The sequence below is a fragment of the Schistocerca cancellata genome, chromosome 1 (genome assembly GCF_023864275.1).
Source record: "Schistocerca cancellata isolate TAMUIC-IGC-003103 chromosome 1, iqSchCanc2.1, whole genome shotgun sequence".
In the NCBI taxonomy this organism is placed as follows: Eukaryota; Metazoa; Arthropoda; class Insecta; order Orthoptera; family Acrididae; genus Schistocerca; species Schistocerca cancellata.
Window position 1 is genome coordinate 1,133,470,900 of NC_064626.1, and position 18,118 is coordinate 1,133,489,017.

The 18,118-nt window shown below is 43.8% G+C and overlaps 1 protein-coding gene across 1 annotated transcript in view; it reads right to left on the reverse strand.

The window, feature by feature from the left end:
- Positions 1-329: 329 nt before the first annotated feature.
- Positions 330-18,118, reverse strand: part of LOC126163105 (putative inorganic phosphate cotransporter) — a 328,093-nt gene continuing 310,304 nt past the window's right edge. The window contains exons 9-10 of the mRNA XM_049920037.1: positions 7,337-7,472; positions 330-944 (exon numbers count right to left, since the gene is read on the reverse strand). Of these exons, the coding sequence (XP_049775994.1) occupies positions 919-944; positions 7,337-7,472 (162 nt within the window). The 3' untranslated portion in view covers positions 330-918. The remainder of the gene's footprint in view (positions 945-7,336; positions 7,473-18,118) is intronic.

Sequence of the window (18,118 nt, forward strand, 5' to 3'; positions counted from 1 at the left end):
AGACCATGTAAACATGCACAAAACAACGGTGTTTAATGATAGTTAATCTTTAATGCAATCCACAAAATTGGAGTTGGAGAGAGTTTCTCGGTTCATGCATATGATGCTCCTTGATGATGCGATGTATGGACTACAATGAATGAATGAACGAATGAATTCATGTCTGAACGAATGCAAAAACAGGTTATGCGCATTATTAACACGCCATCATAATGCTGTTTCCGATGTAGAATCAAAAATATTCAAGTCTCTAAGGTTATACTCAAATGTTTTGACTTAATATTAATGTAGAGTCTTTACAGAATAATATTGTATGCAAAGAGAGACATTGCACAGAAAGACGTTTCTGTTATATAAATTTTTTTATCACAGAAAAACTTACATAGGTCTAATAGGCAGTAAACTTATCACAGCTTCTGGAGAGGCGCTTCTCAAACCTGAAGCCGAAACTAGCCATATTAAAACTATACACTTGTCTCAGACTTATGGACGCTTCAGATCTCTTGGTCTCCATGAAATCGCATCCTTATTCATCAAGATTCTTCAGATAATTTACATGAATGTCTGACAATACTTCAAGTTAAGTTAGATTAAGTTATGGTTTCACAGTCACTTCCCTTGTATTGTAACAGTCAACCTTCTTTTGTATGAGTAGTTCATATATACATATATATTGTGGTGTAAATTCTACATTTTAGTTAGAATATATGCATTAGGTATCGAATAAAATGAAATTTGTTTCTTCCAAGCGACGTTAGTATGTTTTTGAAGCTGCAGAAAAGGCAGAGTATTGCTTTCCTGTGTCTTCTTTATATACAAAGTTTTATGGAGAAGAAACTTGTGTTTCAGACACGTGTGACGAAGTGTCCTGTATCTCTCACTATATTCCATGTGACTACTGGCGTCACATAAGGTGGCTCACGCAGCAACCTTTTCTGCAGTTTCTGGAAAAGGAAAAAAAGCGTTTGTTAGTTTGAGTTAACAATATGGTCCACGGTTTGAAAAGTGCTTGTCATGTATTTCCTGAAAACTTCATTTAAATGCAGAGATCTCAGCACTCACAGATGCTCTAACCAAGCATTTGCTCCAAAGTGGGGGTGTCGAAAAATTGAGACCTGCCGTTTTTATATTTCTTGGTCCGCAGTAAAGGTGACGGTTTCGTGGGTCGCAGTGTGTTGAACCAACTCACACTGACCTACATCTGCAAGATACGAGCTGCCATCACCTATCCCAACGCAGTGGTATATTACGGCTTCTCGTTCGCAGGGTTATAGTTATCGCACATCCACAAAGCGTATCGGCGAAGCTTATCCATCTTCGCTGTGTGTTTGTACAGTACGGGTACTCTGATAAACAGGTTCGACATGCATTTCAATCTGCACTTACCAAACATCAAGAACTGCCAGAAGAAACGGAGAGCTCGTCGAGGATGTTTTTTCTAACAGATGCTGGTGGTGTGTCCTTTAAGACCTGCAGGCTGTTCAAGAAACATCAAACAGAATGTGTCTTCAGCCCTCCAGCCCGGGTGCTGGGTTCTGTTAAAGATAACCTAAGTCGGAGGAGACCAGGGATTTACAGGGTGGTCCATTGATCGTGACCGGGCCAAATATCTCACGAAATAAGCATCAAACGAAAAAAACCTACAAAGAACGAAACTCGTCTTGCTTGAAGGGGAAACCAGATGGCGCCATGGTTGGCCCGCTAGATGGCGCTGCCATAGGTCAAACGGATACCAACTGCGTTTTTTTTTAAATAGAAACCCCCATTTTTATTACATATTCATGCAGTACGTAAAGAAATATGAATGTTTTAGGTGGACCACTTTTTCTGCTTTGTGATAGATGGTGCTGTAATAGTCACAAACATATGGCTGACAATTTTAGACGAACAATTGGTAACGGGTAGGTTTTTTACATTAAAATACAGAACGCAGGTACGTTTGAACATTTTATTTCGGTTGTTCCAATGTGATACATCTACCTTTGTGACCTTATCATTTCTGAGAACGCATGCTGTTACAGCGTGATTACCTGTAAATACCACATTAATGCAATAAATGCTCAAAATGATGTCCGTCAGCCCCAATACATTTGGCAATACATGTAACGACATTCCTCTCAACAGTGAGTAGTTCGCCTTCCGTAATGTTCGCACATGCATTGACAATGCGCTGACGCATGTTGTCTGGGGTTGTCGGTGGATCACGATAGCAAATATCCTTCAGCTTTCCTCACAGAAAGAAATCCGGGGACGTCAGATCCGGTGAACGTGCGGGCCATGGTGTTTCGACGAGCAATCCACCTGTCATGAGATATGCTATTCAATACCGCTTCAACCGCACGCGAGCTATGTGCCGGACATCCACCATGTTGAAAGCACATCGCCATTCTGTCATGCAGTGAAACATCTTGTAGTAACATCGGTAGAACATTACGTAGGAAATCAGCATACATTGCACCATTTAGATTGCCATCGATAAAATGGGGGCCAATTATCCTTCCTCCCATAATGCCGCACCATACATTAATCCGCCAAGGGCGCTGATGTTCCACTTGTCGCAGCCATCGTGGATTTTCCGTTGCTCAACAGTACATATTATGCCGGTTTACGTTACCGCTGTTGGTGAATGACGCTTCGCCGCTAAATAGAACGCGTGCAAAAAGTCTGTCATCGTCCCGTAATTTCTCTTGTGCCCAGTGGCAGAACTGTACACGACGTACAAAGTCGTCACCCTGCAATTCCTGGCGCATAGAAATATGGTACGGGTGCAATCGATGTTGATGTAGTATTCTCAACACCGACGTTTTTGAGATTCCGGAATCTCACGCAGTTTGTCTGCTACTGATGTGCGGATTAGCCGCGACAGCAGCTAAAACACCTACTTGGGCATCATCATTTGTTGGAGGTCGTGGTTGACGTTTCACATGTGGCTGAACACTTCCCGTTCCCTTAAATAACGAAACTATCCGGCGAACGGTCCGGACACTTGGATGATGTCGTCCAGGATTCCGAGCAGCATACATAGCACACGCCCGTTGGGCATTTAGATCACAATAGCCATACATCAACACGATATCGACCTTTTCCGCAATTGGTAAACGGTCCATTTTAACACGGGTAATGAATCACGAAGCAAATACCGGCCGCACTGGCGGAATGTTACGTGGTACCACTTACTTGTACGTTTGTGACTATTACAGCGCCATCTATCACGAAGCGAAAAAAGTGGTCCAACCAAAACACTCATATTTCTTTACGTACTACACGAATATGTAATAAAATTGGGGGTTCCTATTTAAAAAACGCAGTTATTATCCGTTTGACCTATGGCAGCGCCATCTAGCGGTCCAACCATATCGCCATCTGGTTCCCCCCTTCAAGTTAGACAAGTTTCGTCCTTTGTACTTTTTTTGTTTGACGCTTATTTCGTGAGATATTTGGCCCTGTCACGTCAATGGACCACCCTGTATAATATCCGGTGCCAGTGTGGGAAATTATACATTGGTCAGACATGTCGCATTGTTGAAGATAAATACGCTGAACAGGGATGTCGCACCAGGCTGGGTCAGCCAGGAAAGTCTGCTGTTGCTGAACACTGTCGTGACACGGGATATAGCATGACCTACGGAGAGACAAAGATTCTTTCGTCCGCCTCCACGAACTGGGACTTTATCATTAAAGAAGCTGAAACTTCCTAGCAGAGTAAAATTGTGTGGCAGGTCGGTACATCTGAGCTACCCAAGCACGACTCACGATCCGTCCTCACAGCCTCAATTCCGCCAGTACCTCGCCTCCTACCTTCCAAACTTCACAGGTGCTCTCCCGCAGACCTTACAGATCTAGCACTGCTGGAAGAAAGAATACTGCGGAGACATGGCTTAGCCACAGTCTGGGGGATGTTTTCACAATGAGATTTTCACTCTGCAGCGGAGTGTACGCTCGCATGAAACTTCCTGGGAGATTAAAACTGTGTGTTGGACCGAGACTCGAATTCGGGAAGCTGTCGAAATACGTATGACTAACAAAGACAGGGGATTTCAGCTTAGCAAGACATGGTAACCAGCACCGGTACTACGGCATCTTCAGCCGCAGACTAACGAATCCAGCGAGTCGACACAGACGGGGAATCTGTGTCCGGACACTTAAAGTGGACGCTAACATGCTGCCTGCGAGCGCACTGGGCCGCGATTTGCAACCGAGCTTTCTCCGTGTCGCGCATGCGAGGACCGTGGCCCTTTTCTCCGGTAGGGGGCACTGGATGTCGTCGTACTCTATGATTCGTCTACGATGACGTTATATCCCCACCCCCTGGGGCCTGTGCATTTTCAGCGAGCCAGCGCGTATATTGGCGAGCCAATGCAGCACCTGAAGATGACGAGCAATTGTCTCCTTGAAATGTGTGCAGCTATCATAACATTGTCCGTAGCTCGTGGTCTTGCGGTAGCGTACTCGCTTCCCGAGCACGGAGTCCCGGATTCGATTCCCGGCGGGGGCAGGGATTTTCCCTGCCTCGAGATGACTGGGGGTTGTTGTGTGGTCATCATCATCATTCATCCCCATTACGGTCGGAGGAAGGCAATGGCAAACCACCTCCGCTAGGACCTTGCCTAGTCGGCGGTGTGGGTCTCCAGCATCTTTCCCCACGCTCCTCAGAGTGTAGGATTTCATCATCACCATCATCATAACATTATCTGACGCGAAGCCCGTGAGACACTCAGGCAGAACTAATTCTGCCTCCTGAAGCAAATAAAATGAGAGATCGCAATATAAAGTCGGAACAGTCGTGAATCAATGATCGAAACGTGTGAGAGTCACACTGTAATTTCTCCCCATACGGGTGGTGTGCCGTCACTCTGTACTACTCTATCAGCCTACGGTAACTTCCTGAATTCTGTTCCTTAAATGAGAACAAAACTAGGCATTTGCGCACTACGTATTCTATAAAACCTCTCTAATAGAATAGAGAAAATAGGAGAATACGATTACATGGGTCACGTTCCTAGATATTTTGGAGATCTGGCATTTTCAAACAATTGCGAGAACACACTGAAAGATTCATTTTTCAATAAGACCGAACACCGTTCTGCTAGCATCTGCACGTAAGAGCGTTCTTTGAGTGTCTTAACTATGTATTGTCCGTAACGGAAGAAGGTACGGATTTGGGAGGGGGGGGGCGAGTGTTTGTGAATTACTTCGTTTATGTTTCCAAGCGTCATACAACTTAGACTGCATTAGTGTATATAGTAAGTCCAGACACGCTTGGAAAAAGTATAGGAAGAGTGTGTTTGACTTATCGTCAAGATTTTTATCTTGAGTCCAATGGAGAGGAAACTGAGTATTTGCGAAAGATAAATGAAAACTTTAATGCTAATCGCAATCATAAAAAGAGATCTGAGATTGTACGTGCGTGCATGCAGAAGATGGACATTTGTGAAATGGGATGGTTCGTTTCGAAATAACATTGCAGTCCCATCTGTAAGTTAAAAATTGCCAATATTTCTATCTCCATTCACGTAGAATGTATAGTCTTGTGAAGTGGGATGGATCTTTTTGAAACACACTGTATTACTGACTAGCTGTGGCTCTGTGTGGTTAAGTGGAAAAGAAAGAAAAGACGAAGCACAAGTATCTAATGTGCATGGGAATTGGCTATACGTCCTAATCTCCTCTCTCCTATCTCTGTCCATTTCCTCCTCCTTCGCTTTTGCTGTCCATCTCCCACTTTCTGTTCATCCTCTCCTCCCCCATCTTTTCGCAGGAATACGATTTTGAACAAGTGGACACTTATATTTTTATTTATATAGATATACGATGTATGTAATGCAGGGTTTACACGGGCACGTATCGTTGACGCACCTTGACTTACGCACATAAAGATGCTCATGTGAACAACCATAATCGCACGTCATCGCAACTGGGCAGGCAGAAATAAAAGTTGAAGCTTGCGCATGTTAGCTTTCCCAATACTTTTTCATAGTCTTCGCGAGATAGCTTTTCTTGCCGAATGGCATACATTCTAATTATTTATTTTGTTTCCGAGGTCTGAAATACAGTGGAGATGACAAAAAAGTGTCCGTTATAATGTAATGTGCAATGGCACCCTAAAAACAACAACCGTGTTTGTGGAACATTAATATTGGTACTTATGAAGGCAGAAATATGGAGGAAGAAGCGTTAAGAGACACTGTAAACGGAATGAGGGAAATTACCACATATTGATGAAAGTGGAGTAAAAGTAAAAATCCGAAGTTTTCGAAATGCATACGTGAGAGAGAACAACACGGTTAAGAATTCAGTGAGGAATGGTTCCTCAGCCAGGGCAGTTTATAAGCCAACAACGCCGTGGTCTTTTATTGCTAGTCGTTTTTGATGAGCATTGTAGCAGCAAAATATTGTCTGGTAGTCCGCCCCCGGTAGCTGAGTGGTCTTCGATTCCCGGCCGCTGCATCTCTTTAGCCGGCACGGTAACTCAGCGTGTTCGGTCAGAGAGCTGGTTAGCCTCTGAAACGATCAACAAACGAACTTAACCGGATGTCATGTGACGTCCGCAACGAGCAAACACATCGATCAACAACGAACAAAATGAAGAGAGGAAAAAAAAAATTGTCAGCGTGACGGATTGTCAAATCCTCTGGGCCCGGGTTCGATTCCCAGCTGGGTCGGGGAATTTTCTCGGCCCAGGGACTGGGTGTCTGCTGTACTAATCATCAACCCATCATCGTCATCGACTGCAGGTCGCCGAAGTGGCGTCAAATTGAAAGACCGGCACCCGGCGTACGGTCTGCCCGACGGAGGACCCTACCCATACGATTAAATAAATACTGTTTGGTAAGCATTCCGCATGAGAGAATTTTTTCTCTGTATAGAAGTGATTACGAGTCTTAATAAATGTTTAGAACTAAAACCTTCGTCCTGATTTTCCAGCTCCCGGTTTAGCATTCTAGACGCTCTCCACTCATTCCTCTTCCACTTACGAACCATACAACTACGTCTTCTCATTTCCCTATCCAAGTGTTCTGTAACTTTCTGAAGTGCAATTAAAGCCACGACTCGAATGTTTGCGCGCATTAATCCAGTTGGCGTTATGTTTAAAAGCCAAACTGGAGGTGACTGGACTGAAAATTTTCAAGCGCGTGTGAATCACTGGCGCAAGTTAAACATACTTGGCACACGTAAACATGCCCGCGTAAAACCCGCTTTACAGATATATGTTTCTGAACATCATGATTCGGCAGCTGATGATAGATATTGACTCTGTATGAAAATACATTTACAAATCTGAGAAAGCTTCAAGTAGGATTACTAGTAATAGTACCAAAGTATTCAACGAACTCACCTGTTTTCTTTCCTCTCGAATAGTTAGGGTCGTTCCAAGGTTGAACTTCGCCGTCAGCGAAAATAACGAAAACCAGATTGCCCACAAAGAACATTCCGGCTGCTGTGAGGAACACAATTCTCCACTCTTCAATGGTCTGTTTGAATGAATTAAGAAAAGCCCAAAGTTAATGGAAGAAAAGTTCTCACAAGTTAATGATAAAGATCTATAGTCAGTAGTTTACATATTATACTTTAACTACCCAGCTCAGAAGTCACAGCCAAAATTAATGAAACTGGCTTCTCACAAATTTATGCAGAAATGCAGCTGTAGTAGTTACGCAAATAGTGAGTTGTAGAGAGTTCTGGCACACTTTTGAAATCAAATTGATATGTTATTTGATTAAATTGAACAATTAATTACCCCTCTTCTTAAGCTATTGTTGTAGAAATTGATTTACGACTCCATAGAGAAACCTATTGATTATGACTTCCTAGGGATAATCCATCATTCTGAAAAACACACCATCTCTCCCCCTCACCCTCCTCCTCCAAGGCTTCTGGGAAAGGAGACATTTTTTCTCACCCCTATCCAGTTCAGTTGTGAGCCACTTTTCCTCCTCCTGGGGAAATCCCCCACCCCTCCTCTCTCCTCCCTCACTTTCCCTCTCCTCACTCCCATCTGAACTTTGGCAGGAAAAAAGACAAAGTCTATGCTGAGAGAAAGAATCTCACAACACGATATTCCAAGCAGTGTCAATGCTATATTGTTGAATTCGGTTTGCATATTCTATATTTAATCAGTTTGTGGAAGGCATGGCTCCGCCTCTTGGGCAGAGCTTAAATCTGCACCCCCCCCCCCCCCCCCCTTGCCACCACTTCAAATCATCTAATAATTGTAAGCACCGAGGAATGGAATGAAGTGTTGCATATTAACCGCCGTTTTCGATACTAAATACCACTGACTGTCGACCAGAAGTTGGCGTCCTTTGACATCCAATACCCAGTAAACTATTTTTTCTGTCTCTCATGTGGCTACTTCCTATTGTAACACCTGAACCTCAAATCTGTAGGCCAAGATAACGTGCCTACCCACCCGAGGGACCTAAATTTGTTCTCGTGGCCTCTGAACAATACATCAGTTGGCGGAATTCCTTTGATTAAGAAATTCAATACGCACTACCTGACTCTGTCGCTCTCAAGTGGTTACTTCCTGCTTGTGTGAAGGCATGAACCAAAGTGCCTAAACAAGCAAACAGAGGTTTTCGTCTATCCTCAGAATACTGTGTTCATATTGGTTATATCTGGGAAGGACAGGAGACATGACACAATTGTGAGACCAAAAATGGTGGGAAATAGTCCATTGGCACTGTGTTGTGTGGTCTTCAGTCCTGAGACTGGTTTGATGCAGCTCTCCATGCTACTCTATCCTGTGCAAGCTTCTTCATCTCCCAGTATCTGCTGCAACCTACATCCTTCTGAATCTGCTTAGTGTATTCATCTCTTGGTCTCCCCCTACGATTTTTACCCTCCACGCTGCCCTCCAATACTAAATTGGTGATCCCTTGATGCCTCAGAACATGTCCTACCAGCCGATCCCTTCTTCTGGTCAAGTTGTGCCACAAACTTCTCTTCTCCCCAATCCTATTCAATACTTCCTGATTAGTTATGTGATCTACCCATCTAATCTTCAGCATTCTTCTGTAGCACCACATTTCGAAAGCTTCTATTCTCTTCTTGTCCAAACTGTTTACCGTCCATGTTTCACTTCCATACATGGCTACACTCCATACAAATACTTTCAGAAATGACTTCCTGACACTTAAATCTATACTCGATGTTAACAAATTTCTCTTCTTCAGAAACGCTTTCCTTGCCATTGCCAGTCTACATTTTATATCCTCTCTACTTCGACCATCATCAGTTATTTTGCTCCCCAAATAGCAAAACTCCTTTACTACTTTAAGTGTCTCATTTCCTAATCTAATTCCCTCAGCATCACCCGACTTAATTCGACTACATTCTATTATCCTCGTTTTGCTTTTGTTGATGTTCATCTTATATCCTCCTTTCAAGACACTATCCATTCCATTCAACTGCTCTTCCAAGTCCTTTGCTGTCTCTGACAGAATTACAATGTCATCGGCGAATCTCAAAGTTTTTATTTCTTCTCCATGGATTTTAATACCTACTCCGAATTTTTCTTTTGTTTCCTTCACTGCTTGCTCAATATACAGATTGAATAACATCGGGGAGAGGCTACAACCCTGTCTTACTCCCTTCCCAACAACTGCTTCCCTTTCATGTCCGTCGACTCTTATAACTGCCATCTGGTTTCTGTACAAATTGTAAATAGCCTTTCGCTCCCTGTATTTCACCCCTGCCACCTTTAGAATTTGAAAGAGAGTATTCCACTCAACATTGTCAAAAGCTTTCTCTAAGTCTACAAATGCTAGAAACGTAGGTTTGCCTTTTCTTAGTCTTTCTTCTAAGATAAGTCGTAAGGTCAGTATTGCCTCACGTGTTCCAGTATTTCTACGGAATCCAAACTGATCTTCCCCGAGGTCGGCTTCTACTAGTTTTTCCATTCGTCTGTAAAGAATACGTGTTAGTATTTTGCAGCTGTGGCTTATTAAACTGATTGTTCGGTAATTTTCACATCTGTCAACACCTGCTTTCTTTGGGATTGGGATTATTATATTCTTCTTGAAGTCTGAGGGTATTTCGCCTGTTTCATACATCTTGCTCACCAGATGGTAGAGTTTTGTCAGGACTGGCTCTCCCAAGGCCGTCAGTAGTTCCAATGGAATGTTGTCTACTCCGGGGGCCTTGTTTCGACTCAGGTCTTTCAGTGCTCTGTCAAACTCTTCACGCAGTATCGTATCTCCCATTTCATCTTCATCTACTTCCTCTTCCATTTCCATAATATTGTGCTCCAGTACATCGCCCTTGTATAGATCCTCTATATAGTCCTTCCACCTTTCTGCTTTCCCTTCTTTGCTAAGAACTGGGTTTCCATCTGAGCTCTTGATATTCATACAAGTGGTTCTCTTATCTCCAAAGATCTCTTTAATTTTCATGTAGGCAGTATCTATCTTACCCCTAGTGAGATAAGCCTCTACATCCTTACATTTGTCCTCTAGCCATCCCTGCTTAGCCATTTTGCACTTCCTGTCGATCTCATTTTTGAGACGTTTGTATTCCTTTTTGCCTGCTTCATTTACTGCATTTTTATATTTTCTCCTTTCATCAATTAAATTCAATATTTCTTCCGTTACCCAAGGATTTCTACTAGCCCTCGTCTTTTTACCTACCTGATCCTCTGCTGCCTTCACTACTTCCTCCCTCAGAGCTACCCATTCTTCTTCTACTGTATTTCTTTCCCCCATTCCTGTCAATTGTTCCCTTATGCTCTCCCTGAAATTCTGTACAACCTCTGGTTCTTTCAGTTTATCCAGGTCCCATCTCCTTAAATTCCCACCTTTTTGCAGTTTCTTCAGCACTACCCTATCAAATTAATTTTTTAAGACTTTACAAGAGTCAAATAGATTGTTTAAAACACTTACCACCTTACGATGGTTCTTCTTTATAATAAAACATATCTTCAATGTTTGAGAATCACACACAAACATTTTACAAATCAAGTAATTAAATTTCTGCCACAAGTAGATCATAGAGCTAAATATGTCTTGGTTCAAATGGCTCTGAGCACTATGGGACTTAACTGCTGAGGTCTTCAGTCCCCTAGAACTTAGAACTACTTAAACCTAACTAACCTAAGGACGTCACACACATTCATGCCCGAGGCAGGACTGGAACCTGCAACCGTAGCGGTCGCGCGGTTCCAGACTGTAGCGCCCAGAACCGCGCGGTCAACCCGGCAGGCTAAATATGGCTTGTATGCAACAAAATTTGAGTGCACAAGTTAAAAAAAAATGGTTCAAACGGCTCTGAGCACTATGGGACTTAACATCTATGGTCATCAGTCCCCTAGAACTTAGAACTACTTAAACCTAACTAGCGTAAGGACATCACACAACACCCAGCCATCACGAAGCAGAGAAAATCTCTAACCCCGCGGGGAATCGAACCCGGGAACCCGGGCGCAGGAAGCGAGAACGCTACCGCACGACCACGAGCTGCGGACGAGTGCACAAGAACCCTCCTTCACCACAATGTTTCCACTAATCATATCCAGCTAAAACAACCTTCCGATTGCACCAACTCGCAGTTGCGAAGTGCACGCCATCTGCAGACTGCCAGAAAGCCATGGACGTGCCGACTGGGAGACGCCTGCACATACATCGCCCACACCAGCAGTTGCATCTACGTCTCCAGCCGTACCAGACGCTCAGAGGCCAGAGAGATTTTGAATGACCACCAAAGGGACAACCGATCAATTTCCATGGAGGCAATAATCATCCAGCGCAAACACTCTCCATGTTGAATCTTCTCATGCAACAAAAATGTCCGCTCCTGTCGCCGCTCAACATGAATACTGGTTACTTCGGTATTCAGCCGCCTGTACTTATCCCTGCAGCTGTAGGCAAGTGTCAACAAGTCGGAGAATTTTTCTAACGAACTGATCATCACAGGCTCAGCTGTGGCTTCTGGTCAGCCAAGCTCCCGTGACTGCGCCTGGCACTGGCTGCAGCGTACTATAAGGCAAGCAGGTGTGGCGTTGACCTACAGTTCCAACTGCAATTCAGGCCCAACAAGACACATCACAGTTTAAAAAACTCACTTTACCCAATCCGAAACAGGGATGTTGTTGTCCATACACCTCGAATTTGTTGTTTTCGAAGAAAGAAGAAATGCACACATTTCCACATCGCTAAGGCGTCGTTACATATTGTGAAGATATCATACAACAGTATGGCATTGGCTGTATTTCCTCTAAGTATTCTCTAATCCGTTAAAAAATTATGTTCTTATCAACATAATATCTGTTATGCCCTACTATTCAACTCAGTTTTAGCTCACAGGAGCCGACCGGGGCGGCCGAGCGGTTCTAGGCGCTACAGTCTGGAACGGCGCGACCGCTACGGTAGCAGGTTCGAATCCTGCCTCGGGCATGGATGTGTGTGATGTCCTTAGGTCAGTTAGGTTTAAGTAGTTCTAAGTCCAAGGAGACTGATGACCTCAGAAGTTAAGTCCCATAGTGCTCCGAACCATTTGAACCATTTTTTTGAGCTCACAGGATGCCTCCACACTTTCGAACTTCAGATGGTTAAAATGGCTATGAGCACTATGGGACTTAACATCTGAGATCATCAGTCCCCTAGAACTTAGAACAACTTAAACCTAACTAACCTAAGGATATCACACTCATCCATGCCCGAGGCGGGATTCGAGCCTGCGACCGTAGCAGTCGCCCGGTTCCGGACTGAAGCGCCATCGCGGCCGGCCCACTTTCGAGCTCTCTTAAGGTAGACAGATGTCTTCTTACCTACGAAGCAGCAGCACAAATGAGCTGTAAATATTAGGTTTTTATTATGTCTCACTTTATAAATTCGGTAATGTAGCTGATTTTATTACGCTAATCACATCTCCCTGTGTAGGTGGGAGATTGAAATTTCGTTAAAAGATCTCGCCGCAATGGAAAAACGCCGGATTACCGCATCAGCTTGCGAATCTTACCCGTAATAATCTCGCCCTCATTTCCACAAGCCCAACACCACGTCATTTATATGAAATTGATTGGCTGATTAACTAAATTGAACATAAGAGTCCCATTGCATGGTGTTTTTTTTTTCTTTCCTGCAGCCAGATTACACTCGACAGGTAGCTCTATTGGAAATCCCTGGAGAGAAGGCGAAGTTATTTTCGTGGAACACTGCTGAAAAAATTTAGAGAATATATCTAAAGTTGACTGCAGAAAGGTTCTACTGCAGCCAACATACATTTCGTGAAAGGACCACGAAGATAAGAGAAACCAGCATTCATATGGAGCCATATAGACAGTCTTTTTCCCTTACTCTGTTTACGAATAGAATAGGCAAGGGTACCCTTTGCAACACAGTGTATAATGGCTTGGAAAGTAAGCATTAGATGTAAATTTAATTTAGTCTACCTATTAAGATTTCGCTCCGTCCGTTTACAGGCACATAAAACTCATATAAGAATGTTGTCTCTTGTCTATCAATGAAACAAGATCGAACTTCTGCTGCTGACAGTCCCTTAGTAAAAATCTTCATATCAGCCCCTAATTCTCTCAGTCTGCCTAAATCGTTACCATTATTAGCAACGCAGCTGCTATAATGTCATCTCATTCTTTTTTTTAAAAAAAAGTCACTGAATAAGCATGGAAAACCATTTGCTGCATGAAGTATTACTATCGTGTATTCTCCACGTGCGATTATTACGCTTGCTACAACGAAATATTGTACTGACAGACCTCATCTCACATCATGTAAAAACTGTAGTCTTACACTTTTAAACGAATACTGCGACAATGAAAATAGATGATATACTACTAAATCAATGTAATCTCCAGCTAAATAAGTGTAAAGTCTCCGGGTGCGATTCTTAAGGTTACTACAACGAAATATTGTACCGACAGACCTCACCTCACATCGTGTAAGTGACATAGTCCTACACTATTAAAATGAACACTGAGATGGCAACAGTGCAAATTTCGGATATACTACTAAACTCAATGACGTCTAGAGCTAAATAAGTGTAAACTCACACTCATGATATCAACTTACGCATGCTACAATGATTACTGAACTGTCAACATTGAATCTCGTATTGAATATACTACAGAATAAGCACTTGACACCATCTACAGTTCTTAAACATACATTCAGCTAGCAAGTTGCACACACAGGTGAGTAGAACACTTCACCAATGATATAATTCTGGTAGGGCCAAACAACAACATGATCATCGGTATTGAGTGAACATTTCCGAACGGATAGATGTGTTTTTCTTGTGAGCGGGACAAGCATGTATCACGAGGAGAGAACGTTATCCTCTTATAAGCAAGCAAATATTTAAAAAAATTAAAAACACTGTAGCAATGACTATGTTACACTATCAGTACATCTCCTCCTTCGTTTTGCACGAAGATGAAACACCGTAATGACATTTCACAACTATCGGACAAAAACCCTTCCACCGGAACGGTCCGTATGTCTTCCCTCGATGTGTGCATAGAGACTAAGGAGTTTAGAGCTGGTCTTACTGCCCCCCCCCCCCCTTTCCATCCCCTCCTGCCCTCATAGGTACGGATACTGGTATTCCAGCTCTGTTCTGTCCTGTCTCTGACGGTAAACAAACAGATCCATCAGATGCTGCTGCTCTGCTTTGGTCGTCGTCAGATATCCTGTTTCATGTCTGTAGGAATCAAATATTTTTCTAGGAAGTGTCGACTCCTGGAACAATAGCGAATTTCTTGACTATTCGTCACGGAACGGCCAACATCAAGCTACGACCCTTGGCTGCATCTCGCTAGGTGAAGGGGTAGCAGTCGCAAGGGGGGTGCCATGACTGGGCGGGCTCAGTGACCAGCGGCCGTTGAGGCCGCTGCAGGTGGTCGCAATTTAATACGCTGGTACCGACCACTCTGGTGTCGCCGTCCGCTTCCAGCAGCCTCTTGTAGGCTGATTACTCAGATTAATGTCGGTGGAAGTCATGTAAATAAACTGTGATGCATGTCGGTATTACACTACTGACCATTAAAATTGCTACACCAACAAGAAATGCAGATGATAAACGGGTATTCATTGGACAAATGTATTATACTAGAACTGACAAGTGATTACATTTTCACGCAATTTGGGTGCATAGATCCTGAGAAATCAGTACCCAGAACAACCACCTCTGGCCGTAATAACGGCCTTGATACGCCTGGGCATTGAGTGAAACAAAGCTTGGATGGCGTGTACAGGTACAGCTGCCCATGCAGCTTCTACACGATACCACAGTTCATCAAGAGTAGTGACTGGCGTATTGTGACGAGCCAGTTGCTCGGCCACCATTCAAAAATGGTTCAAATGGCTCTGAGCACTATGGGATTTAACATCTATGGTCATCAGTCCCCTAGAACTTAGAACTACTTAAACCTAACTAACCTAAGGACAGCTGACAACACCCAGGCATCACGAGGTCGGCCACCATTGACCAGACGTTTTCAATTGGTGAGACATCTGGAGAATGTGCTGGCCAGGGCAACAGTCGAACATTTTCTGTATCCAGAAAGGCCCGTAAAGTGCCTGCAACATGCGGTCGTGCATTATCCTGCTGAAATGTAGGGTTTCACAGGGATCGAATGAAGGGTAGAGCCACGCCAGTATGGCGATGACGAATACACGCTTCCAACGTGCGTTCACCGCGATGTCGCCAAACACGGATGCGACCATCACGATGCAGTAAACAGAACCTGGATTCATCCGAAAAAATGACGTTTTGCCATTCGTGCACCCAGGTTCGTCGATGAGTACACCATCGCAGGCGCTCCTGTCTGTGATGCAGCGTCAAGGGTAACCGCAGCCATGGACTCTGAGCTGATAGTCCATACTGCTGCAAACGTCGTCGAACTGTTCGTGCAGATGGTTGTTGTCTTGCAAATGGCTCAAATGGCTCTGAGCACTATGGGACTTAACATCAGAGGTCATCAGTCCCCTAGAACTTAGAACTACTTAAACCTAACTAATTTAAGGACATCACACACATCCATGCCCACGGCAGGAATCGAACCTACGACCGTAGCGGTCGCGCGGTTCCAGACTGAAGCGCCTAGAACCGCTCGGCCACACCGGCCGGCTGTCTTGCAAATGTCCCCATCTGTTGACTCAGGGATCCAGACGTGGCTGCACGATCCGTTACAGCCATGCGGATAAGATGCCTGTCATCTCCACTGCTAGTGATACGAGACCGTTGGGATCCAGCACGGCGTTCCATATTACCCTCCTGAACTCACCGATTCCATATTCTGCTAACATCATTGGATCTCGACCTACGCGGGCAGCAATGTCGCGATACGATAAACCGAAATCGTGATAGGTTACAATCCGACCTTTATCAATGTCGGAAACGTGATGGTACGCATTTCTCCTCCTTACACGAGGCATCACAATAACATTTCACCAGGCAACGCCGGTCAACTGTTGTTTGTGTATGAGAAATCGGTTGGTAACTTTCCTCATGTCAGCACGTTGTAGGTGTCGCTACCGGTGCCAACCTTGTGTGAATGCTCTGAAAAGCTAATCATTTGCATATCACAGCATCTTCTTCCTGTCGGTTAAATTTCGCGTCTGTAGCACGTCACCTTCGTAGTGTAGCAATTGTGATGGCCAGTAGCGTAGATACATTTTAAACACATTAATATCAATACGGAACAGTGCCTTTTACGCTGTCTGTCCACATTTCAGGAAAAAAACAATCCTTTTTACACGGGACAGTAACCTACAACTCGCATCCCTCCCTCTTCGTTATGTCACAACATCCAAATGAGTAAAACTACGAAATTGGTTTGTGATATTGTTGACAATGACAGAAGAGCCAACTGCCGGGGCTAGAGCTCTGTGTCATCAGGTTTGTTGTATTTTTTCTCAATGTTACGTATATTCTGTCAATTTCGTAATTTCATCAGGTTTCTCCGTAATTTCAATGCACTTTACCCAATTAACTCAAGTTCAAAACCACTGCTCTCGACGATTTCTCACGTCAACAAAACGTCCCATCGCTTCGATCTCGTGGTGCTATCAGCCAGTAACATGGCAGCACGGTTCCCAGTTTCTGTATAATTGCTAAACCTTCACCTATAATACGCTACAAGTGCTGTATACATGTGGAGATATCGAGAACCACGTTACGCCGCCTACATTACGTGGGAAACAGCCGGCACCAGAGAGGCAAAACACTTTATGAATTCAGTAAGATTGGACTACGATTGACCACCTCTCTCTTTCTATGTGGATGGGGATCGCAAAGTATTCTCACATTCATAGAATAACGTTGGAGATTTAAACATCTCACCAATAACGGCTCTGAGCACTATGGAACTTCTGAGGTCATCAGTCCCCTAGAACTTAGAACTACTTAAACCTAACTAACCTAAGGACATCACACACATCCATGCCTGAGGCAGGATTCGAACCTGCGACCGTAGCGGTAGCGCGGTTCCAGACTGTAGCGCCTAGAACCGATCGGCCACTCCAGCCGACTCTCACCAATACCTTTGATGATTAGCATCCCAACAAAATAATTATATGCACAGCAGCATACAGTTGTCTCTTTCCAATCGAGCTACTCCTCCATTGAACATATCGGCGATGATATCTGAACAAAACTGTAGGCGGCCTCTCTCTATGCATCTTGTAACTCTTCCTCCGTCCTTAACCAACCCTCCCTGCAACATTGTCTCCGACGGAATTTCTAACTGATCAGAAGTAGGAGGACACTGTAGTCGCAACATTCAACGTCTCGTGAAGGAACAGAACGAGCTGAGTTCCACGTAATCAATCGTGATATTTTACTTTCGGAAAGAGTATAACATGTGATCCAAAGTTGTATAACTGACCTACGCTAGTAATATAGACCGTCAAGAAGGCAAAGAAACGTATGGTGTATGCAAGATGCAGTACCAGACAGAAGGAGTTTGAAACATTTTACATAAATCACTTCAAATCTGGAGTACTGTTCTAGTGTTTGGAGCCCATACCAAGAAGGTATTATAATCAGTCAGAAATTCAATCGGAGATAATCGTCCAGGGAGGGTTAGTTAAGGGCAGAGAAAGAGTTACAAGATGCGTATGGAGAGACCACCTACAGTTTTGAACAGATTTCTAAGCCGATA